We start from the raw sequence: 26,760 nt of genomic DNA, 5'->3' as shown, positions 1-26,760 counted from the left end.
AAATAAAATACAGCATTTAAAAATGCAAAGTTTATGAATAGGAAGAAGGAAAACTTTAAAAATCAAAATGTAAGTACAGCTACTGGATTAGATACTTAAAAATAAATAAAATCAATAAGACGTCGAAATTATCAATATACATAAGATAAATTCCTTAATTTTCATATTATTTGTGATTCTTTGGACTTCGCTTAGGACCTAGACCCTCCACGTTTTTATTTTATTTTAAATCAAAAGATCCAATATATTTCAATCAAAAAATTTCTTGTAGGCTTTATATCTGGAGAACTAGCTATATATAGCTACATATAATGTAGCCAAATCGAAACTATCAGTTAATTCAGTATGATGTGCTTACTCCGTAGAAAATACGAAAACTCGATTTAGGGGCCGTTCAAAAATTTTGTGGCCCCTGATCCAAAAGACATCAAAAGATCCAATATTTTTCAGGAAAATATTTTCTTGTACGCCTTATATCTGGAGAATTACATACAGTGTAGCAAAGCCCAAACTATCACTTAATTAAGTATAATGCGCTTATTCCGTAGAAAATACGAAAACTAGATTTAGGGGCCGTTCAAAACTTTTGTAGCCCCGGATCCAAAAACTAATTATTGGCTAAGATCGCAATCTTTTGATGCATTTTTAACTTTCCAAAAATTCTTGTTCCAGATTTGTTTTAAAGATAGCATGTGTTTGAGACTGTCAGTTAAACAACAAAAATTAGAAAATAGTAGATCTAGTCATAGAATCTACTAATATAAAAATCGGAAGAGGATGGGTATTTCGTAATTGATTATATAATTGGAACAAAGTAATCATGAGGTGGCAAGTAAAATGAAATCGTTACCGAAAAATAAAGAAAACGTACTTATGCATACTCTATAAAATGTTTTACCTAAACGTTTGATCAGCTTGATCACGTATGGAGGAAAGGAAAACTTTACTTTTTATATTTTCTTCCTACTTATTCTCTTTTCTAATGAAGCATTTAGCGAAAGTTCTTATAGTGTACTTTTATTTTAAATGTATATAATTGTTTTGTGTTTTTATTCGTATTAACCTAAAGCTCTCTCTCTCTCTCTCTCTTTTTTTCTATAAATTGGAATTTCTATAGTTTCCTTTTCTGTCAGTGTGATAATTGAAATTTAAACAAAATTATTTAGAAATACCATAATTGCATCACGACGTAAGAAAACCAAAATAAATAACTCGCTAATTTTTGTCTTCCATCTGATACTTTCAGAATGGCTATGTCCAGCGCCAGGCAACAAATTTGCAGCCTACTGTAGATTTTGCAAGAATACGCTTCGTGCACATAAACTCAGTTTGACCAAACACATAGCTACATGGAAACATCAAAAAAAGAGTCGACAAGTGGAGGTAAGCAACTAAGTTTGTAAGCCAAGGAAGCATAGTGGAAGGGTTATACAAACCTTCTCTTAATTATAATCGGAGATTGAGGTTATACTATGGCTTTCTTTCCTCAGTCCTGCCGTCGGACTGTCGAGGTTTGTAACAAGCCAGAGATCATTTAATAGCTTAAGCTTCCTGATAAGAAATTGCATCAGTTTGTTTTCAGGAATAGGGGTCCGGTAGCTTACCTGGGATGCGAGAGGTCTTCATTTTGGTCCCAGGACAGGTGCGTTTTGGCCCCACCATGTCCGTGCGTTTTCTCGGATTTTCCCATCTTTTCAACCCACCAATTATTCCATATTCCCATTATTTCCACTTTTATTAAGCGTCAATCTCATTTAACTTTCAGGACGTAGGCATGAAACGTTAAACGAAAAATCGCATTTCATTGCATTTTTCACGAATAACTTCATTACTCTTTCCAGAGGTCAGCATACTGTTATAGTAATAAGTTATATATTACATCAAAAATATATAATGGTACGTTGCACTTGCTCAACAAGAATTTCAAGAAATTGAGTGGTAAGTTAAAAAGATATAATCTTAAGGTTAATGATTATAACGTTAATCTTATAAGTGTTTCTCAATGGGTAGCGCAATTCTACATTACGTTCGTCGTTACGAAAAGCTTAATGCAAAATATTTATGATAGCAAGGGAAAAGAAAAAGTTATTCGAATATAAGAGATTAACATTACCAAGAGTTTTAATCGAAGTATTAATAAGAAAAAAAAAAATAAATAAATATCCCTCTTTCTATATCCGTTTCCATGTCCCTGTGAAGAGGTGTTTATCAGAATGGAAACACTAGACATAAGCCATAAAAGCGTACCGTATACATTATATATTATGGAATTGGTGGTAACAGAACTAAAGGGCTTCCAACATAAAAACAAGTCATTTTCAGCATGTTGTGTGGTATGTTTGCGATTGTAACTTTTTATGCTATAGTGGTACAAATGTTTCCATTTGCTATCAGAAGCAACGTTATTTATATAATTGTATATAGAAGATTACACTTAGGACTCGGATATGAAAGGGCAATATTTAAACATTTGAGTAACGTAAAAATTGAACATAAACTGAACTGAAGAGCACCGTGTGACGGGGTTTGTACAAGTATTATTCATAAAATGAAAATCATTTAATGATGTGATCAAAAAATAATAGTACCAAAGGGGCATAAATGCACTGTGTTTTTAGAATTAGGTATCACCTACACTCGGACACTATTTACATGTTCTTGATCTGTAATCTATTTATCTGTTGAGTTAAATCTTAGGTAATTGACCACACATCAACTCTTCTATTTTTAACATTGCACAAGGTCAAAATTAGCTCGTGATAATTTATTTCTTGTGTTCATTAAAAGTTTATATATATATATATATATATATATATATATATTGGGAAACAGTCTGAAAGCCAACAGATAGTGTTTAAGAAGTACCATTATGTCCGTCACTCGTAGACGGTATTACACGCGAGACAAATCACGCCTCGAAGCTCGATCGCTTTGGTCGTAACTAGAATCTTATAGCTCCAGGTTTTTATTCGTTCAGGACTGTAAGACATAACGCAAGAGAGCGTCAAAGAGAGACAATCTTTTAATGTGCTATGCTGGCAAGAGACATTTTAGATATATTATTAAATAAACAGTAAAAAATGTTTTCTCTTTCTTACCTTTCATTCATTATTCATCTGTGCGAAATTTTCGAAGACATCGTTGCTTTTAGACATTCTTATAGTTGGTCGATCTTTGAAGGTTGGGGAATTTTAAATTAATTGATGTGTTTATATGTCTGTACGGTATATGAATTACGGACATATTGCTTAACCAGATAATCTGGTAGCTTTTGGTTAAATGTAAATTTCAAAGAAGGGATGTTTGTGTAAATTCTAGATAGTAGCTAAGCAGAAAAACGAGTTTCTCACGCAGAATCAGTAATTTTATTTGTACTAATTGTATATGTTTGTTGTCTCTAATGACAGGTATTTTTATACTACGATTTTACTTTACTTTTTTTTTTCTACTTGTTATTTAATGACTTAAGAATAAATTAGTATAAAATGGATGTAATCATTGGAGAGGTCTTTTACAAAATTGTGAATATTCTGTAGTTAAAAAAAAGTACTATTTGCAATAATAATAATGACAAAAATATGTAAGTCGATTTTTTAAATTACAGGAAGGTGAATTGGAGAGTGAGGAATTTATGGATTGGAACACAAAGGTAAGTATTATTCATTTTTCTGTCTAAGCAATTTAGTGTTATTGTATGTAGTCTTGTCTGTATTACTTAAGTCTAATATTTCCTGTTACAGGGTGTCAGTCGGTCACGAAAGTCACGAAAAAGTCACGAAATCAGAAAATGGTCATGAAAGTCACGAAAAAGTCACGAAATTTAGCTTTTGGGTCACGATTTTTTAAAACTGTGCAAATGTAAGTACAGATTGGAAAATTTTGTTTTATAAAACATCAAAATTCAACGCCAAAAATGTCTATGGTCGCCTTTAGACGCTACCGAATCGCAAGCAAAGTACGTTTGTATCGCATGGATGAAAATTTGGCCTAATTCGCACCCAAATTTGCAGTTGAAAATGTTAGGAATTTTTATGATTTGGTAAAGAAAAGGTCACATTCGCAGTTGAAAATGTTTGGAAATTTTATGATTTGTTAAAGAAAAGGTCACGAAAAAGTCACGAAATTTCATTGTGGAATTTTAGTAAACACCCTGTGTTAGACCTTTCTCCTTGAAATCATTGTTCACCATATTCATCCCTTTTCTTCTGTATATGTCCCGACAATACTGCGTAGAAATAAAGAAAGGAAAATTGTAGTTACGTATACAAATACATTACTTCCAATGAAAAAGTCAGATAAAAGTATTAATTGCGAGTTGGAAATTCCCGAAGCCATTGATAATGAAGTGTGAAAGTAACCCCGTCTCAAGTGAGAAATTCTGTCTCATATTGCCTCGGCGCTGAAAAGAAGCGTTAGGCTTAACCAATCAAATTAACTGGAGGAATTAGTCATAATACGAATGAGAATGCGTCCTTTTTATCAATCAGTACTTAGTATCCTTTGTTTGTTGACAGCATTCGCTAGTACGTAAGGTCGAGCACCTTGTTTCGCATTTATTCCATTTTTGTAAGCACAATGATATTTAGAAAGTCTAAACAAGCCATATGATAATATTCTCCGGTGATTGATTGCTAGCTGCTGTGGGCAGATTGAAAGTCATAGCTAGCATAATCTGTAGATGTGCTTATTATAAATGAAGTGAATATTCGAAGATACTGCTTCCAAGGGCGCCCATGTTGTGGTTTCCAGGGAGGGGGGGCAAGAAAAAGCGACATTTCAAATATAGCTTCAAATTTTTTCTGTAACTATTCTAAAAATTCTATTGGGTTTTCGATATTCCGAAGTGAAATTTCCTCTAGGGAGGGGGTTCGCCCCACCTTGCCCGTCCCCTGATAGGCGCCCTGGACTGTTTCATAGTGGTGTAATGAAATTATAAAAACTGAGTAATATCTATCGTATTTTATAAGACATATTAATAAATTTTATTCTAATGTTAAAAAGGACATTCAAGTAACCAATAATATTTTGTATTGTTTTTGGAAATGGGAATTGCTAAATATATTTCGTTAATTAGGTGATGCATATCTAAATGACACGAAAAGAATCTTTACGTAAACAGTCTAAGTATGTTGATAGTTAATTAGATCTCAGGCAAAAGTCTCAATGTGGTCACGTATTCGTTGACGTAAATAATAATAATCATTCTGGAGAAACTCAGGGTTCAAACTAATGGAAATTGTTCAATATAAAAAGGTGCACATAAGACTAAAAGAGCTTTCAGATCCTGATTCGGAAAAATGAGAGCATGTATGGACATCATAAAACATGTGGTGTCGTAAGACAACTTCTCTTGATGCAAGTTGTATTTTTCCTTTTTGTATACTAAAACATCAAAGAGAGTTCGTTGTCGCTGAAGAGCCTGAAACAGAATGTTGATATGGAGATTAGAGTTTCTTAGCCGCCGAACTGATAATAGCCTCATATGTCGCTCCAAGCAATAGCATGTCCTAGATGGTCGAATATCGTCAGGACTTCGTCTAGAGGAAATTTTTCGAAAACTTTGTAACGATCTGCCCGTCATGAATCTTGTGAAGACACCTCCCAGTGACAGTGGTAATGAAGGGAGAACATCACAGGACTATAACGGATCATCACGTACTGTGCTCTGTTCGCAGTACCTTTCCTGAAAGTTAATCCTTTCTAGTTTCTACTCTCTTTTACTCCTTTCAATGTGTATATTATTTTTGTAACTCTTCGTTTCACTTAAGCACTCCTAGTTATAAGATCCCAGTCCGCTATTGTTTGAGCTGTTATAATTTGAATCAGAAGTTAAAATCCTAGACGGGTTTGTTGGCCAAATCCCAATTCATTCCCTTGATTTGCGTTATCAGAAGAGCTACGTGGTCAACAATCCCGCAAATGCATAATATTGCCCTGATAAGAATGAGTTGTGGGCAGTATAGATGTTATGATATCTATGCTAAATAGTTAGTAATATTAATATAATTGATAGGTTTTGGTGGAATGCTGGGTTACCTTTTGGTCTTAATTTTGTTCGATCTGTGTTCAGGGTTGGCTGATTTGAGAAGCTCGTGGAAGTATTCGCAATAGAAATATTTAAGATAATGGTTTTATAGATTAAAGAAGTATTAATATTTGTACTGTGCGTTTTTCCCCACTTGACGTTGAGAGCGCGTCGCATTATCGGCAAATACTGTAGTAGTTAGCCGATGGAGCAGCTTGGTTAGTCAGCAATAAATATTAGAACTGGAATACAGTAAGCGTCTTCCGTAACTAAAAATTAAACTTTAAAAATGAATCAACTTCAACATTTTTTTTTTTTTCATTTTATTGACAGTTAATCCGTATACTGTATAGTGCCTGCCGTGAAATTATTTCGGAAATTAATACGCACATCGCATTTGCTTTCGAAAGACAGTAACAGCATTTGTATCCTTGAGAAACTAATCTTAACTTTGCAATATTCTACTGAGGAAGCTACTAATTCATTTATTTATGTCTTAAAATTAATATATATATATATATATATATATATATATATATATATATATATATGGTAGACAAAAAATCTAAAAACACTTCATACAGAACACGTAAGTTTAGCCCTCCACTGTACAACACGTGTTGCGGTTGCCGATCGTTTTTTGTTTTCAATGTGTCATGTGGATCTTCCTCTTCCGTCAGCAGTAACCAGTTCACCTGTGAGTGTCGTGGTGTGAAAGTGGTGCGGTAAAATGGGTGACCTGACAGACTTCCAAAGAGGCATGATCCTTGGTGCCCGTCTGGTTGGAGCTTCAGTGGCAACAGTGGCGAACATTGTGGGGGTATCGAAAGGCACTGTGTCCAATGTCACGAGGGCATACACAATTCGTGGGCAAACGACGTCTTCAAAGCACAACAGTAGTCGAAAGACAATCCTATCAGATAGGGACCGGAGGGCATTAAAACGGATTGTAGCAGCTGAAAAGAAGACCATTGCAATGAAAATTACGTCTGAACTCAATTCCAGCCTACAGAACCCGGTTTTATCGAAAACAGTGCGACGGAACTTCATAAAATGAAAATTCATGGCAGGGCCGCTATCGCCAAACCCCTGGTCACAGCAGTAAATGCGAAGAGGCGTATCCAGTGGTGCAAGGACCACAAGACGTGGACTCGTGAGCAGTGGAAACACGTAATGTGGTCCGATGAATCGATCTTCACCTTGTTTCCAACAACCGATCGTGTTTACGTGTGGAGAACACCGTCGCAGACTTATGGTACAGTCTGTGTGCTCCTAACTAAAGCATAGGGGTGGTTCTGTTACAATATGGGCAGTGATATCGTGGTTTTCTGCAGGTCCCATCATAGCCCTGCGTGGAATGATGAATGCTAAGGCGTATGAGGCCATTTTGGGGGACCAGGTTCTACCCATGGCCCAAGTATTGTTCCCTGATGGTGATGGCATCTATCAAGATGATTTGGCACCCTGTTACGCTGCAAAAACGGTGAAATCATGGTTTGAGGAGCATGACCAGGAGCTATCACACCTCCCCTGGGTCCCACAATCACCAGATCTGAACATCATTGAGCCATTGTGGTCTGAGTTAGAAAGGCTTGTTCGGCCTCATTACCCTCCACCAGCATCCCTTAAGGAACTGGAGCAAGTTTTGGAGGAACACTGGTACAAAATTCCACACACCACGATTCAGGAGCTGTATACATCCATTCCACGTAGGATCCAAGCTGTTTTAGACGCAAAAGGAGGCCCCACACCATACTAGGTATGATTTTCACCTTTTGCAAACTTTTTAGATTTTTTTTTTTTTTTTGTCCAATCCCTGTATGCATATATATATATATATATATATATATATATATATATATATATATATATATATATATATATATATATATAATGAACATGTAAGATAAAACAATATGCTTTACGTACCTTAGTCAATTTACAGTAATTATTTATACTGCGAGTTAATACATGCAAAACTTACAATGAACAGGAAAAAATACTGTACGCACGTTAACTATTTTTCCTATAGTTAAGGAAAGTTTTCTGTACACATTACTGGTTGACTGCCCGACTTTCCACAAACAATTTAACCTGAGTCACCACACCAAATATATCAGTGTCATTTTGACGTAAGGCAAATTGATACAGTTTCTTTAAACTTTTGCATCTCGATAAATCTTTACCCTACACTCTTCTTCCAGTTGAATGTCATATTTCTCTTTTTCCTCCTCCTCCTCTTCTTTCAGATTTTACGTAGAATTCTCAATTAAGGTATCTATATCCATTGTGTGTGTTTCGGTTTGCACCGCTGTTTCGCTGACAACGTAGGTATTGTATATATGTATCTTACCTCTCAATGGGTGTCTAAAAACTTTCTAAATGCTGCAATCCATAACTTGAATTTTTCCGTTAAAATACTTATTTTGATTTCCATTGTCCGCGTACCACATGTTTTGCTCCTATATTTAAAGAACCGTGAAATATTTCTTTCTAAGACAAGTTTCCGTTTAATAAAGGGTCTGTTGAAGGCAGGTTTTACTGTATAACGAATTCGTTGATATTTTCTTCAGTATATTTTGTTAACATGTATAAATAACCTTTTTTATTTCCTCCTAGCTTCAATCTTTGAAGAAACTTCAAGGCACTTTTCGTTTTTTAAAACAGCTTCCCTAAGGGAGAACCATTCCCTTTGTTTCTTCTCGATTTATTTTTTTTTTCTTTTAAACAAAAGCAACCAGCTGTGGCGCTCCTATATGAGGGCGCGAATTAACTTGTGCGCTCGTGCTCATTTATTATTTTCCTTAAATAATATGCCAATTACTTCGGAGAGTCCTCAGATTTCTAACGAGCGTAATTATTGTGTGGGTTCAAGTTAGATTCCCAGATTTCTTAACTATTTCTGATTAGGAAGAAATCATTGATTGGGTGCGAACTAAATCATCTTACAATACATATTTCGATCAGGGACTGGGACCTTCGTTTCATTTCCACACATTACGTGCAGCATCTGTCGAATAACTGGGTGGCTATCCGGCTAATGGCAAGAAGAAAATAAGAATTTTACTTTTCATTAAACTTTTAATTACAGTGAAAATATTTATGTATTCCAGATTCATTTCCAAGGAGAGATATTAGAAAAAAGGAATGTTGAAGACTACTTATTTTTAGTTGTATATGGACATCCAGTAAGTATTGCACAGATGGTTATTGTTAGTTGCAATATGATAATGAAATTTTAGCTGAACAAACTTGGATCCTGTGACTACAAGACCATGTCACTCAATATAGCCTTCATATACTGTGACGCATCTCGTGCATTCTTTCAATGCCTTGAATCCACTTTGGTCAAATTCAGGTGGCTGACTTTTACACCATTGTTTCACACAAGAAATGAGGAACTTGTCACTGTAAAATGTTTTTCGTCGCAGGTGGCCTTCAGACGACCAAACAGGAAGAAAACCAAAGGAGCCCAGTCCGGACTATTGAGAAACTGAGGGATAACGTCCCATCCCATTTTCATGATTTTCTGTTGAACGTCATAGGTGTGTGAGGTTTGGTATTCTCATGGAGTTTGATGATCTTGTCTTGCAGTTCCGGTCTCTTGGTCTGTCTATCCAGTGACAAACAATAATAATCCTTGTTAATTGTTGAGCCATGTTCCAAAAAGTCCATAAAAATTACACCACTTATCCCGTTCACTGCACTTTGATGGGGGCGCAGTGGCTTAGTGGAAAAGCGTTCACCTCCGGTGCTTGGGGTCCCTGGTTCGATTTCAGCTCGCGCCGTGTGGATTTTGTGGTGAACAAACAAGGCGCTCGTGGGTTTCCTCGGGGTTCTCCCGTTTCCTACCACTTTCTTCATTCCACCATTTCATTCATTTCTCATCTTCACCGTCTCCTTTAGCCTAACCGGCATAAACGTGGGACGTAAAACTTAAAGATTTCATTTTTTTCACTTTGATGGTCTACCATATTTTGGTTTATCCAAAAGAGTGAAATCATTATGTTTAAACCGCTGCAACCAATATTGGATACTGATGCGGTGTGATATGTGATCTCCATAAACCGGAAGTAACTTGCTGTGAATTGGTATGGCTGATTTATCACCGGCTTTGAACAGGAATTACATTACCGACTATTGTCAGGTCCTGATATGTACTTCCGTGTCCATTTGTGAACAATAGCAAACAACCATTATTACCATTTAGAAGCCAAGGAATCAAAGTATGTTCACTTAAAATTTCATCATTATATTGCAGCTAATAAAAAATATGACATCCATCTTTGCAGAATTTTTTGAACGCCCTTTATACTACTAAAAAAAAGAAGAAGAAAAAAACTTGGTATAACAGCTTATTCTGTAAGCCTAAGCCTGCTCCAGCACCATCCGCTAGCGACCGGCCGAACTACCTCCAAGGTGGGCGACCAGCTGCCATATTATTTGCCGATATTTTTGCGCCGCTATCTCAGCCTCAAACAGAAGAAGAAAGAAAGGGTATTTTTAGAAGGCTAAGCCTAACGTGGATACAATTAGTTATATGTACATACAATATATTGGTGGGATCCTGAGAATGATTCTTTAAGAAAACACCCACTGCTATATAAAATATTTCCCATACGTACGTGCTTTATTACTGTTTACTTGGAAAAATCAAGAAAAACAGCGAGAGAACCCACGAAGGGCTATGGCTAGACAGATTATGCATCTTTCTTTTTTTCTTACAGCACCTAGACTCGCAATACGATCATTCCTAGCTTTCTAGATTACAATTTACGTATCTCTTAAGTCAAGTAGTTTCCCAAGTATTCGAAGATGTTTGATGCACATCGAAAACCTTGTGGTTCCCACCAGGAATCGAATTTAAAACCACTTCATCAAGTGCTTAAAAAGTTATGTTTGCTAATAAGTTGCAGATGTACTTAACTGTCGTCATATGGGAAATTTAAGCAAGTATTTAGTTAGGTAGGGGGTTATGTAGACTTTTTTTTCGAACTAATAACATATTTTTACCTTTGTTTTCAGAGCATCCAAACCCAGTGTTCTCGAACTGATAAACCAAACGACGACGATGATGATGATGATGACTATGATAATTCTTTCCGAGAAGAAGGAATGGATGATAGATCAGATGGTGAAAATGATGACCGTAAACCAGTTGCTGTAAGTATAGTTTGTTGTAATAGAACGTAACCAGCCTATTGTCAACCTGGGTTGTTACTCCTGTAAAACCTGAGTGGAATGTAGCCTTAATTCTGGTAGAGCGAATTTGAGCGAATCCAGATTGGTAACATTAGCGTAAGGTACATCCTAAATTACCTTGTCTAAGAACGCACCTATAATGTGCTTAGGACATAGAGCTTGGGGTTTCTCCACCACTGTTTTGAGATGGCAAAACAGAACCGTAGAGTTAAATAAAAGAAACTTATTATTGCAAGAGATAACATGTATTCTGTTTAAAATTTAGTGTGTGAAGTGTGTGTGTGTGTAGCGAAAATATAAGAAGTTATGTAAATTTAGGTGGGTGATCAGTTTTCAATGTATAAGTAGGAAAGGTTAACTGGTTCATACCTGCAACTTGGTGACTTTTGACCTCCACTTTACGAAAGATCCTCTCTGCGTAATGCTGCAGTCTTTGGAGTATTTCAGCACCAAATCCAAGATACTAATTGTCAGCGACACGATTGGTAAGTTATTCTTGGAGCTCCAATATCTCACTAATTGTTCGACAATAACTGTTATCGCTGTTCAGTCTCCGGACTGTTGAATGTCTACGAACTCCTTCTCTCCTCACTGACTCTTGACCAAAAAGACTGGATTATTTATACAACCAAAGATGCGTGCATTACAGCGGATGGTTTTCAAAATTCGGGTCAAAAACCATACACATTGCATATGGGATTCTGAAGAAATTTGCGCTAACCAATTCCTCTTAAAATGGAGCGTCATGTCAGCACTCTGCATTTACATAACTTATATAACGCTGTCCGATGCAATGTGTTGCTGTGAAACATGAAATTACAAAAATGCTTACAATCACATAGGCAATTTACATCATTTACATTCGTAGACTATGTTTTCAGACATTACACATACCACAACCAAAACAAATAATCTTTGAGAATTCTTACAATTTAAAATTAAAATGAACAATGTTTTAAATTAATAAAATGAATTATTAAGATCCCTTGACACTATAAGAATTTGTGTAGATTCTCTAGGGCAGTGGTTCTCAACCTTTTTTCACTGACGATACAGTTTACGGGACGTCCAGGACATCGTGACACACTTGTTTGATATTTTTGTTAATAATAATAATAATAATTATAATAGTGTAACCCTATAAGTTTTTATAATGTAATGACTCTATGTAATACTGAGGCGTTGACTGGTACAGTATGTCTCAAAGTTGATTTTAACCACTTATTATTAAATTCTTCATTATTTTTCAATTTTAAATTTCGCGACATGCCCTAGGGGACTGCGTGACACACTAATATGTCGCGACACAGTGGTTGAGAACCGCTTCAGTACTAAAACTGGATAGCACCTCCCTCTTAAGTATTATTCGGTGTGTATTTTACACTACTGCTGGCAAACATGATTTTGTAAATTAGCTACGTTGTGGCATACTTTAAAAAATAATCGTAGATTTTTTTTTTCAGCAGGTGAAAATTGTGGAAATTCAAAAACCTCCTCCTCCTAAGGGTCCTCTTTCCACACATGTCTTGGATACATCACGAGGATTGCCTGCTGCTGGGCTAAGCCTTTCTCTGTACAAACTCATTGATAGTAAATGGGTTCTTCTGACTGAGGGGTGAGTACATTTGCTTTCAAGAGTCTTATTCCTGATTATAATGTTTAGTGTGTAATTTCTGAATGATCTGACCAACACAAATGAGTTACGTCATGTATGCATTTTTTTTCTTTATTTTAAAGAAAACTGTAAAAATTATATCTTATTAGGAAACGAAAATCAATTGAGAGAGTTTACTTTTGAACGTAACTAATTCTACATTGTTGACTGGTAGGATTTGTTGTTTGTCCGTAATTGAATGTAGAAAAGTAATTATATAAGGCTTATGCCGTACCAAGTAGATTTGTTAACTGTTTTATACAGTGTAGTACGTAATACACTGACAAACTGAAGGAAGTGATACTAGAGATGAAAGTAAGCAAAAAATGTGTAATGAACTTACGTCGAAAGCGGCACCGTCAGAGGCGTTCAAAAACCGGTGTATGTGAAAGATATTTGTCTTCGGTGTAAAGATTACACTGAAAGTCATATGTGACGAATACAGTGACGTACCTAAGTTAATGGAGGGGTCACAACGCAAGGGAGATTTCCACAGACGGGGAAAACGAGCCTGGATTCTTCATCTATGTGTAAGGATTTCCGTATGGACTTGAACTTGGATCTTCCGCTGATCGCAAACTCCCATGTCCTGAGATCGAACTAACTCTGAGCCATTGTGCTCCAACCCCTTTGTTAATTGAAGGGATGATTTGGGAAAGGAGTTCTGTAGCGAATGTGATATTTTTTTGTCTCGAATGTTTTTGTTATTTTATATATTTTTTATGAATATAAGCTTATCCTTATTGTGTCTTATACTTTGGTAAACTTTGAGTGAGTTAATATCCAAATATTGTCATCATTAAAATAAAACGCATTTTGAAGGAAATACTTCATAAACCCTTATCCAAATAAATCGTTCAATGTTAACTTATAGAACGACAGTTAGATTTTTAACATTAAATATTTGTTGCATTGTTTTAATACTTGAGAATTATAAAATCATATTATGATACTATCAGTTGTAAAAAAAAAAAAAAATAAAATAAAAAAAAAGTAGTTATTTACGAGTAAACGTAAAACTGTAACAAGAAACTAAGCTCAAAAATAATCATAGTACTGCTTTTCAAATACAGTATTTCGGCACTTATGCTATAGTTGCGTGCATTAGTCAAGAAAAGATTGAGATTAAAACTCAATATAAAGATCAAAAAAGCAAATGAAAAGAGTATTCCTATAAGGATTTTTAAAAATACGTTTTTATTTATTTTTTATTTTTTTAAAGTGCAGCGTCTCTTTACAGTACCAAGGCTATATGAGATATCAACGTACAACTTATGATGAATTCCAAACCACTGCAATGCGTTCAGATTTGAATGCTTTTCCATCGGGAATGAAATTCACGATCCCTTGCATTAAAGGCGCTCTGAAACTCAATCTGATTTTGTGAAAGTTATCTTGACATATGATTATTTGGTTTCTAATACCGCTAAATTTATTACAATTTTTGAATACCTTGTAACTGTCTAATAAGCGAAGTTACAGTCTCTCCAAATTTCTGATCTAATGATGCTGATAGTTAAAAAAAAAAAAAAAAAAAAAAAAAAAAAAAAAAAAAAAAAAAAAAGTGATTCTACTATATTTAAACTACTATAGATTTTTTTTTTAACATCTCGTAATTTTCTTAAACATTAATTGGGTTTTATTCAAATTTACGTTTTTGACGGTAAAGTACTGAGGAAGAATGAATAAAGAGGGATTGAGTGGGGGAAAGGAATTCGTTTATTACTAGTCTTACCATAAATACTGTCCCGAAGTTTTAAGTACATTGACACAAAATGGTTAAAGATATTTTAAAATCCTAATAACATGAGTTATATGGATGAATCATGAACTAAAATCACAAATAATTATTCAAAATAGCCGCCATTAGCAAGCATACATCCTTAAATATTTGTGGTCATTCATCGATTGAATTACGCAACACATCAGTTAGAAAATCTATACCTGCCTTCCAAAGAGATCACTTTAAACTTCCAGTATTGGGATGTCTCTTCTTCCAAGCCATTTCCTGAAGCTTTAACTACATTAGAAGTTTAGAGGGAAAATGTACCGTAATTTCTTAATGTACCGTAGAGTTATTTTCAAATGAACCAATTCAAGCCCTAACTGGCCTAAAAAACATGAAACGAACAGGATATGCAGAAAAAAAGAGAATAGAACATACGTAATATTTTCGTTGTGTGCTTTATATATATTGCGTGCCCCGTAAGTATGGTTATTTTGTTCTGACCCACGATACATTGTAAATCGACTGCCACTGATGTAGAGAACACACGACAATACTTTTCAAAAATATTAACATTTATTTTGTAAAATAATTCTGTACTATAATTTGCATTATTTAAGAGTACAACAAATGGTGCTTACTCTTGAGGTAGAAAACTTGCTGTATTTCTGTACGATATGTTTTCGTATTACCAAATTTTCCTCTTAATTTATAAATAAATCTTTATAACTTTTGAATGAAAAATTGTTGTTATATTGATTCCATCGCTTGGTGATAGATTCGAAATGTCTTTTCAGGATGACCAACTCACAAGGGCGATTCACAGACTTCATTGAAAACAGTGTTTTAAACATCGGCCGCTACAAAATGCATTTTGATGTTGACCGTTACTTCGAATTGAGGCGTCAGGAATGTTTTTACCCATTTGTTGAGGTAAGTGTAAGTTGGAATATTCTTGGAGGTAGAGTATTAAGCTCAGACAGTGGTGAAAATTATTGCTCTAATGACTTGACCTATAGAAGGCATATATTGATAGCATTATGTGGAATTACGTAACTTAAACGCTTTCTTCTTTTGCTTATTTAATTATAACTTCGTAAATAATATTGTAATGTACACTCATGTTTAAAATTATTGTTTTTCTAGGAATATAATTTGATAACAAATTCGCCCAATATTTCTTATAATGTTAGTATGTGTATAATCGGCAAAGACATGTATGTGACAAATTTCATGTCAAAAGAGCAGTAAATAAGAACAATAAAACGAAAATAAATCTTTCTTGTCCGTTTAGCAACATTTTATTTCACTCATAATTTTCGTATGTATAATTCTTTTCCTATGAAATTTACCACAAATATAAATTTCCCGATTATACACATAGTACCAGTATTAAAACTACCTTGCAAAATCATTATCAAGTTATATTCTTACAAGAAAACAGTTATAGATATGCGACAATAATTTTGGACATGAGTGTACCATGCGCTTATGTTTACAAACATTCTACACGTGCTCCTGTTTACAAACAACAACCACATTTACCTTACGTTGAAGTACTACAGGTAGCAGCCGACGGAAACTACAGCAACACCACGGATCACAAGACGACGTGAATTATATGCAATAATATATGTCTTCCGAAAATTTCGCTACTTTCTATTAAACAGAAAATTCAAGCTGTTCATCGACGCAAAATGTCTCACATCATTGAATACACAACCTGATAGAATAGGAAAATTCACTCGATATGAGATATTTTTGGCTGATTATAACTTTGAAATTAACCATATTAAAAGTTTACAACACCCGGCAGATATTTTTTTACCGCCTCGAACGGAAAGAAGACGTGAAACAACAAGAAACACATGAAAATGACAACTTTTGCGATACAGAGGACGCTGAAGTTTTTTCCCTCTCATTCTTTGGACCACACACTCCAAATTGAACATACTACGCCACTGCATAATTTGACAGAACAAGGAAAGAACAGTTCATTTTCTGATATTATTTTTGTTTTAGAGGGTGAAGAGCCAAATAACATATCAACTCTTCGTTCTGCAAAATATTTTCGCCTCAAAAATCACTTGTTATACCGAACGCACAAAATTCCTCAATTAGGATTACTGCACCTTCTTTGCATACCGAAATCATTGTTAAATCAGTGGTTTGATTCCATAGACAGCAATCCAACAGCACCGCACTTTGATTTCACTAAAACTTGCCAATTAACGTTGCGTAGATACTACTTTCCTAATATGAAAACATATTTGGCCCACCCGGTATGTGATGTTCTCCGTTTATAGAGTAGGTAGAGCAAATTATAGTCCGTAATCGTTTCCAACTACTGGTTTTATTATAAAATTCACTATGAACAGTATTCGACAAGTATAATACAATAATGTAAATTTCTCTAATATAAAGTAGGTATAGAATCCCTTCGACCACACGGTCATGGAAGGATCCCTTCAGTAGCGAATTACGTGAGGAGGTGTAGGACACTCGCTGCTCCACTGCAAACAGAGAGGTGTTAGGTTCCCGACAAGGCTCCACTGCAAGCCAGAAGGGGAAAGCACTGTTAGCTACACTGCAAGCTAAGGATTTGGATTAGGGTAGGTACTTCCTAGGCTCCACTGCAAGCTAGGAGGACAAGGCACTGTTAGCTCCACTGCAAGCTAACCCTTTGGATTAGGGTAGATACTTCGTAGGCTCCACTGCAAGCCAGGAGAAGGCATTTTTAGCTCCACTGCAAGCCAGGAGAAGGCACTTTTAGCTCCACTGCAAGCTAAGGCTTTGGATTACGGTAGGTACTTCCTAGGCTCCACTGCAAGCCAGGAGGAGAAGGCACTGTTAACTCCACTGCAAGCTAAGGCTTTGGATTAGGGTAGGTACTTCCTAGGCTCCACTGCAAGCCAGGAGGAGAAGGCACTGTTAGCTCCACTGCAAGCTACGGTTTTGGATTAGGGTAGGTACTTCCTAGGCTCCACTGCAAGCCAGGATGAGAAGGCACTGTTAACTCTACTGCAAGCTAAGGTTTTGGATTAGGGTAGGTACTTCCTAGGCTCCACTGCAAGCCAGGAGGAGAAGGCACTGTAAGCCAGGAGGGGAAGGCACTGTTACCTCCATTGCAAGCTAAGGCTTTGGATTAGGGCAGGTACTTCCTAGGCTCCGCTGCAAGCCAGGAGGAGAAGGCACTGTTAACTCCACTACAAGCTAAGGCTTTGGATTAGGGTAGGTACTTCCTAGGCTCCGCTGCAAGCCAGGAGGACAAGGCACTGTTAGCTCTACTGCAAGCTAAGGCTTTGGATTAGAGTAGGTACTTCCTAGGCTCCACTGCAAGCCCAGAAAGGGGATTTGACCTGTCGAAACTGATGGCTGTGCATGAAGGCCTCTGGGTTATAAAGCGCTCCGGTGAAGCGGTGGCGCTGCTGTTCCCACGTTGTGATATGATCCGTGGTATCGCTAGTTTCCGTCGTCTGCTACTTTTAGTAGTCCAATGTAAGGTATACGAGGTGTGTTAGAAAAGTAATGAGACTGATTTTGTGCTAACTGAAGTTTTTGTGTTTTTCAACGACAATGGTATCCCCTTCAAAGTAGTTCCCTTGGGCAGCTATACGCCGACGGAGTCGTTGTTCCCACTCTTGGTAGCAGCGCTGGAAGTCTTCAACTGGAATGGCTTTTAACTGGTCGGTCACAGTCTTTTGAATGTTCTCCAGAGTTCCAAAATGACGTCCTTTTAGGACATGTTTCAATTTCAGGAAAAGGAAAAAGTCACAAGGACTTAAATCAGGTGAATAGGGGGGTTGAAGAACAACAGTAATGCGTTTTGAGGTCAAACATTCACTGATGGAAATGACCGTGTGACACGGAGCATTGTCATGATGAAGCATCCACTTGACTGCAATGTCTGGTCTCACACGAATCACTCTTTTCCTGAGCCTTTCAAGGACACTTTTATAAAACACTTGATTGACAATTTGTCCTAGTGGAACAAATTCTTTGTGCACGATACTCTCACTGTCAAAAAAACAATCAGCATCGTCTTGATCTTTGATTTGCTCATTCGACATTTCTTCGGCCGAAGAGATGACGGAGTGTGCCACTCTTCGCTTTGCCGTTTTGTTGCAGGATCGTACTCAAATATCCAGGATTCATCACCTGTGATGACACAATTGAAGAATTCTTGGTCATTGGCAGTCCTCTCAAGAAGATCAACGTACACGTTTTATTGATTGTCCTTCTATTCAGTTGTGAGGTTTTTCGGCACTATTTTATCACAAATCTTTCGCATGTTCAAATCGTCTGTCAAAATTTGATGTGCGGTGAAAGTGTTTAAATTTAACTGTTCACTCATCATCCTTATTGTTAAACGACGGTCTGATCTCACAAGAGCCCTCACACGTTACACGTTTTCGTCAGTTTTTTAAGTTGAAGGTCTCCTTGAGCGAGGTTCATTTTCAATGTGTTCTCGGCCTCCCAAAAATGATCTGTACCAGCGGAAAACTTGTACTCTTGATAAGCAATATTTCCCATAGGCCTGTTTCAACTTTTCAGAAGTCACACTCGCGGATTCACCAAGTTTAACACAAAACTGTATTGCACAACTTTGCTCTAAATTCCGATGCTCCATTTCTGTAACACACACAACAAAAACACAACTTCACTGATGGTGCTGTCAAAAATAATGTGTTAGCTGTACGGAGTTGTAACTCGGGCTGAGAAAGTGGAAGGGATAAACAAACCGGTGTAGCACAGGCCGGTAGACACAACGTTGCCAGATTGCCCGCAGTGTTGCCAGTCTCATTACTTTTCTCACACACCTTGTAGTACTCCATCGTACTCCGTCGTAAAGTGCATGTCGTTGTTGTTTGTAAACAGGAGTACGTGTAGAATGTTTGTAAATACAAATGCATGGTATATTACAATATTTTTGATGCATATGTTACTATGCATAGAATAAAGTGTAAAATATTATGTAGAGTTCACTTGGTGCCGTCATATTGTTTCAAACCAAGTCTGATGAGCTTATCCAGTGTGCGAGAATTCTACAGTGCATTGAGTTTAGTTGTACTTGCTTCCTTCCCTTGCCCTATTTCCATTTCGGAATATAATCAATTTTATCATCAGAATGTTGTCTTTCGAACGCTGAGGTAAGAGTTAATGATGCGAACACTATTTCCATATTTTGTTATACTTCAATTCTTTTATTAATTATTGATGTTTTCTTTCAGATCATTTTTGATATCAAGAACCCGAACGACACTTACCACGTGCCATTGCTTCTTAGCCCATACAGCTACACAACATTTCGTGGAAGCTAAGAGAAACTTGTGCTTGTGTGAACATTCCTTTGGTTTCGAAGAGTCTTGTAAGAAAGGAATAGAAAACCTCAAAAGCAACGTCGCAGGAGATAAATTGCGTGTGTATGGAAAAGCGTTTATTCTGTGCGCGCTTTCAATGACACCTAATGCTCCATACCGTAGAAAGAATTCATTTGAACTATTTTGTACGTTTACAAACATGTACATTGTCAAAAGTACTTCCCACTGATACAATTTCTGTGTCAGTATCTTTTTGAATGGGTAGATTAATCGTTCCTTTCTTTTACATATATAAAATACAGAAATGATCAAATTTATCCATCGTTACGAGATAATTGACATAAGCAATTGAGTCAGATGGGACAATACTTTATAAATCGACTGTACAAAATATTGACTCAATGCTTTAGATAGATGCGAAATCAAGTTTACCATTAGATAGAGTGGTATATATATATATATACGTATTTTCTCGTTTTATGCGAAAAACTATTCCAACATGGAAACGAAATCACGATTTTTCAATTCATTCATTATGGATTTTGTATCTGGTATTTTTAATTTTCTTTTGTATTGTATCATTGTTAATTCATTTATGCCTAGATCTTGCTATATTAGAAGTTAGGGAACTGCTTAATGAAGTTAACAAATAGTGCCGAAAAAAAAAAAAAATGAAAGAAGAACTAAGTGGGTGCCCTCAGTGTCAATGTGTGTTTATTTTCCAACGTGAATATGGACACTTATGATAGATTTATATTGTATGATTTATAAATATTGCAGAATCATTCGCTATATGTGCATATACGTACATTTAATAAACATATATGTTACGTGGATGCATACTCGTAGTTTCAGTATATATACTATAAAAAAACACTTTTGGGATCTGTTATGTACAGTGGTCATCGTGCAACCATGATGGAAAAAAGTACGTACTAAAATTTTCCACATTGATTCTTATAAATAACACTAGATTCTTTCTTTTACTTTAATTTGTGTTAATTGGGTGCGTTTTATGTTTTTCTTAGCCAATAATTTCTACTTCCATTGGTACTGAAATTTTCTTGAGGGTTAATTGTATTACAAAAGAAAACTCTTAACTGCGAGGGTTGATCAATAAAGAATGACCATAAATGAGTAAAACATAATTACCTGTACTAATCCTCCAAATCGTGATAATCTTTTTCAAAATAGTCCCCATTACATGCGATGTACTTGTCCCAATGTTTTTGCCAGTCATCAGACATGCTGGAAGCCATTTTTGGACAGATCCTTCAAAATCGCCTCGGGAGCTTTCACCACTGTCCCTGAAGATGCGAAACGCCGTCTTCGGAGGTATTTCTTCAAAGTTGAAAAAAAAGAAAGAAATCACAAGGGGCTAAATCAGGGCTATATGGAGGATGAGGTACACACGGAACATTGATCTTTGCAAGATAGTCAACAGAATTTCTGTACTGTTCTTAGCGTGTCACTTCCGTGTTGCCTTATGCGAAACTGAAACTACGTGTGCTTGAACGGCTGCCAAGGTCATATTCCTGACGTCATGGCCTTCAAACTTGCTCGATCTATTCGTCACTTGTCCCACTACACCGTTTTCTGTGCCTTGCTGTTGTATTCACTTCATAGATAGTGATGATCAGTCTTAATTGATCAACCTATGTACTCATCTGGATGACATTCCTTAATTTACTTCTTAGATTTCGGTTATATGTTGAAACTGTAGAAATTAAGTAAAGACACGTGTAGATTTTCTTATTGTCAACTAAATCTGCGAATTTCAACATCTGATAAAAGGTAAGTATATGCACTGTGAACACTATTTTCTGCCTTCAAAAATGTCCATCCAGATAAGCAGTTAAGAGTTTTTCTTCTAATGCAATCAACCTTGAAGAAAATTTTTAGTACCTTTAGAAGTTCAATTATAGGTAAGGAAAAAATAAAATGCTCTTAGGGTAAATAACATTGTTTTATTTAGTATACACTAGTATGCGAGTGTGTGCAGTCAGTGACAAAAGTTCTTCCCTTTTAATGTAATTAGTTTCGTAAATAACTTCAGAAAGGAAGAACAATTTGAGTACAGTTTTCAGTAAATTAAAAAGAATGCAATTTTCTGAACGTTCCAGCCATACAATCGTTATTCCGCAAATTTTGCCAAACAGAAAGAACTTTTGTCGCTGATTTTACAAATCAATATGAAATCTTTACACTTTAAATAGTCTTACTGGTGTGCATCCTCTAGGAAATGGAAATGAGTTATATCGAACTCTTGACAGAGAAGTGAGTAGGTCAATTTTGAGGTAATATCTTGTTCGAAATTAATAGGCAGTTTGATTCTTTTTCCGGAATCCATTCCAAACAAGAATTCGTTCTTCCGGATCGAATCCTTTGGTTCCAGTAAGTTGTATTATTACAACTTCTTTGGTTTTCTAATTGGGTTTTCCTCCTAAGAGAGATTCGATCTTTCGTCGGGATCAAATCCTTTGGTTTCGATTAATTGAATGATCCTGAGTTCCCATATGAGTCTTCAATATAATTCCTCCTCACAACCGAACTAATCAAACCACTTTCTATCAACTGATAACTTTTTGCAAGTTGATGTGGTAGGGGGGGGGGGGGATGTTGCGAGACACATTTCTTCCTGATTTCTTGTTGTTTGTTCTATGCAAACAAGGGCCACAGAAAAGGTTTGGTTCTTTCTAGACATGTGAGTATGTTCGTTATATGCTTGTTCGTCATACCAGTTTCCTGTTCTGAAATACTGCTTTTATCCATATCAATCCATCAACCGGATCCACTCGTCTGTTTCATTCCATTAACCGAATTCACGGACTCGATCCATCGACTACACTGAGTAAATCCATCTTTTATTCCTTTTAGAGATTCGATCCTTTCATTCCACTGAAGGATTCGTTGTTTTTGAATGAATCGTTCCGGAATTACTCATCAGTTTCATAATTATAAATTCCCTTTGTGATCAAATGGCTAGCACACTGCTTTGTCTTCCTTTGGTCCCCGGTTTCCAGGTTGAACATGTGCCTCTGATACAAGTCATAGTAATAATTCGAATTTATATGAGTTGAAACAGAAACATTTATATGAGTCCCGTTGTGTTCAAAAGGTACTGTGTAATCTACCAAGTTAAATAAACCTGTGTCAGGATTATCTCAACACATTTGGGAAACTAAGTATACCATGAACAAAGTAAAAATCCTACATAAGACTTCTTTACCAATTGAACCACTTTTTCACCTGAACTAAGGAATTTAAATTAAATCAAGGTAGAGGCACTTTGGAAGAACAATGAAATGTTATAAATTATCGAACATAAAATAATAATACGTTTATAGACTTCAAATTTATCGCATGGTTCAATACAGATAATGAATGTTACATCCAAAAGAATCTAGGCAGTCTTGAGAATTGGCAACACTGATACCGATATAGTGGATTTACATTGTGAGTAGTTAAATGTAACTTCAAATGTGTATCTTTCACAGTATAGTAACTCTAATTCCACAAAAGAAATACATCAAAGTATAGGGTTTTAAGGCTTTGTAGTATTTATTACAATTAGACTAACTTGCAACTATAAGTAATACCTCAAATGAAAGAGCAACTCAAACAGTTTTGTACGCACGCATGCGCATGCACTGTTTCCTCTGTCTGTCGTTAGAAGGAGCTAGTAGCAAAGATGGTGGCTAGTGAGCAAAAGCTTTTGTTTTACATTTTGAAAAAAAATAAATCTGTAGTTACAGTGCAACCGTCTGTATGGAGAATTTTAAGGAGACGCTTACAACTACATCATTATCATTTGCAGTTGCTACAAGCTCTAAAGGGGCCGTGGTGGCTCAGTGGTAGAGCGTTCACCTCTGGTGCATGGGGTCCTTGATTCGATCCCAGCTCGCGCCAAGTGGACTTTGTGGTGGGCAAATCCCGTGTGCGTGGGTTTCCCTGGGGATCTCCCGTTTCCTCCCACTTTCTTTATTCTACCATTTCACTCATTTCTCATCATCGTCTCCTTTAGCCTTGCCGGCAAACTGTGGGACGTAAAACTTAAATATTTCATGTTTACAAGCTCTAAAACCCTTATGTACCAACTTTGCGAATGAAATGTTGATGCATGACAATGAAGATATTCTGGATCGTGTCGACTTCAGTGATAAATCGACATTTCACCTAAGTGACGATGTGAATACACAAATAATGTTCGCGTCTGGGGGTCAGCAAATCTCGATGAGATGATACAGTTGCAACGACACACCCCTAAATCGAATGTGTTTTGTGCCATATAATTGCACGCTAAATGTAGTAAATACTAGAAAGCTTTAAAACCTCGATATTCATTTTGAAACACCCTGTATAAAATTGACATTTAATTCCCTGAATCGGCTGCTGTGAAAAGAAATAGTTGCTTATTCATTAGTGGCTGCTGGAGACACGTGAATCAGAGATACTCACCACTCGGAGAAGTCCTACATTCGATTCCCGGCGACAAGTTTGTGCTGGACAACATATTATTCATGGATTTTCTCGGGGTTCCCACATTCTCATTTCACCAATAGTTTCATAATCATTTACTTTCATTAATCATTCGTTTCCTTAAACCTAAAATACGATCGTGAGACGTAAAAGTAGAAATTTCATTCACCAATGGCTGCTTTCACAATAGTTATTCCATGCAAGTTTTTTAATTTGATAAGTGCGACATTCTCATCGGAAGTTTGTTGATGCGAAGCAAGTTTCAACTTGTCTCGCTTATCGGCGTGGCCGTATCGCCTTCACTTGTTTGTTGATGTGAGCAGCAGTCGGCTGTCTAGAATGGAGCTCGAAAGGGAACATTTTCGGGCAATGATCCTTTACGATTTCAATGGTTTAAACGCGACACAAAGCCTTGACCGTTTGCAGGGGGCATTTGGGGACCTTGCTCCTTCCCGTGCTACAATTTTTCGGTGGTTTGGTGAATTCAGAAGAGGCCGGACATCGCGTAAGATAAAGAGAGAGCTGGACGTCCGGCAACAGCTGTGTCAGATGAAAACATTGCCGCTGTGGAACAAATGATTCGAGAAAATTCTCGAACAACTTTCAAGGACATTGAATCTACAATGACATTGGATTGCCAACAGTAACAAAAATTCTTCATGATCATCTTCGGCTCAGGAAGGTTTCATCTCGTTAGGGGCCTCACACTTTGACTGAACAGCAGAAGCGCATGCGTGTGGAATGGTGTGAAGAAAATGCTTGCAAGATTTGATGGAGGCAATTTTCGACGCGTCTCTGACATTGTTACTGGTGATGAGACTTGGATCTATCAATTTGACCCTGAAAATAAACGCCAGTCTACAGTTTGGATCTTTCCAAACGAAAATCCACCCACGAAAGTGAAGCGACCGCGAAGTGTGGGGAAGAAGATGGTCGCAACTTTCTTCTCCAAATCTGGTCATGTTGCAACTGTTCCACTTGAAGAACAAAGGGCTGTTACTGCTCAGTGGTACACCAATATTTGCCTAACAAAAGTGTTCCAGAAGCTTCGGGAACGGCGTCCAAGAACTGGATTGCATGGGATCCTGCTTCATCATGACAACGCGACCGCACATACGGCCAACATCACAAATCAGTTTTTAGAATCTACGGAGGTCAAACTTCCGCCGTATAGCCCTGACCTGGCCCCGTGTGATTTTTTTCTGTTCTCCAGGATCAAAGATCGCATGCGTGGGAAGAGATTTTGCAGCCTGTAGAAGCTGGGTAGTGGCTTATGAGAATGAACTGTCAACACTTGAAGAAAAAGACTGGCAAGACTACTTCCAAAAGTGGTTTTCGTGGATGCAAAAGTATGTACAGTGTAATGGTGAGAGAAAATATAAGTGTTAAATTGATTTTAAGTATGTAAGTTATTTCACATCTCAAAACTTTCGTAGTGACCCTCGTAAAGTCCGCACTGCAAGATAAACGTTTCGAAACAGATGAAGAAGTGAAGCAGAATGTAAGGAAAGTGTATAGCCAGAGCTCTGTTTTTTTGCAAAGAGTTTGAAGAAATTAATGCAATGGTGAAACAAATGCCTGAATCTCAATGGGAATTGTATGGCGAAGTGAGGGAAAAGCCATCTACAAATATATGTATAGTTTACACATGTATCTTAAGAAAATAAATATTTTACAGCTTAGGGAAATGTACATATTGAACGACCCCACGTATCACAGAAGTAAAGCTCATGCATTTAGACGTGAACAGTGTATCCAATATGCGCAGTAGAATTGGAAGAGTCCATCACGGAGGGATAAGAAAGAAAGGGGTGTGTTGGTCAGTCGGTTATAAGCATTGAAACGGTGCGTATCGTGTTGTGTCGCGTGTAGATCTGTGTTGCAAACCGTACAGTGATGGCACCAGTACAAAGTAAACTCAAGGGTAAAGTACTGCACAGCCAAACGCGGGAAGTTGTTGCGAACGTGTATAAGTTCATGAAAACGGAAGCTGTGTGGGGAGCTCTTACAATTAAATTAAGTTCTGTTTTAGAGAGAGTTTCCACAGCAACTGGCTTGTCCCTAAGTTCAGTACGTCGGATAAAAGATGAACTGGCAAGTATCGAGTCGGGTGCATGTGCGTCATTCACAACACCGCATAAAGAAAGGCCCAGAAGATCGAGGAAGGCGGAACTAGATGACTTCAATGAAACTGTTGTGGGTCGGACAGTGAATGATTTTTATATAACAGAAAAGCAAAGGCCAACCCTAAAAAAAAGTCCACTCTAAATTAACCCAGTCCATAAATTTCGATGGCAGCCTCAACTCACTTAGGAAGATACTCCTTACTCTTGGATTTAAATGGAAAAAGACT

General features: G+C 36.7%; 1 protein-coding gene across 6 annotated transcripts in view; it reads left to right on the top strand.

Annotated features, from left to right (window-relative positions):
• LOC145662342 (uncharacterized) overlaps window positions 1-20,768 on the top strand; it is a 32,207-nt gene extending 11,439 nt beyond the window's left edge. For 5 of the 6 annotated variants that reach the window (XM_081727839.1, XM_081727841.1, XM_081727844.1 and 2 more), the window contains 6 exons: window positions 1,247-1,383; window positions 3,605-3,649; window positions 11,051-11,188; window positions 12,691-12,842; window positions 15,405-15,540; window positions 19,839-20,768. In XM_081727839.1, the coding sequence (XP_081583965.1) occupies window positions 1,247-1,383; window positions 3,605-3,649; window positions 11,051-11,188; window positions 12,691-12,842; window positions 15,405-15,540; window positions 19,839-19,928 (698 nt within the window). In that variant the 3' untranslated portion in view covers window positions 19,929-20,768. The remainder of the gene's footprint in view (window positions 1-1,246; window positions 1,384-3,604; window positions 3,650-11,050; window positions 11,189-12,690; window positions 12,843-15,404; window positions 15,541-19,838) is intronic. The other variant, XM_081727840.1, reaches the window with a different exon arrangement.
• The last annotated feature ends 5,992 nt before the right edge of the window (window positions 20,769-26,760 follow it).

Source organism: Thermobia domestica, chromosome 10 (genome assembly GCF_964235325.1).
Source record: "Thermobia domestica chromosome 10, izTheDome1.hap1.1, whole genome shotgun sequence".
Classification (NCBI taxonomy): domain Eukaryota; kingdom Metazoa; phylum Arthropoda; class Insecta; order Zygentoma; family Lepismatidae; genus Thermobia; species Thermobia domestica.
The sequence above is the reverse complement of the archived record's forward strand: the minus strand, read 5'-3'. Positions and strand labels throughout refer to the sequence as shown.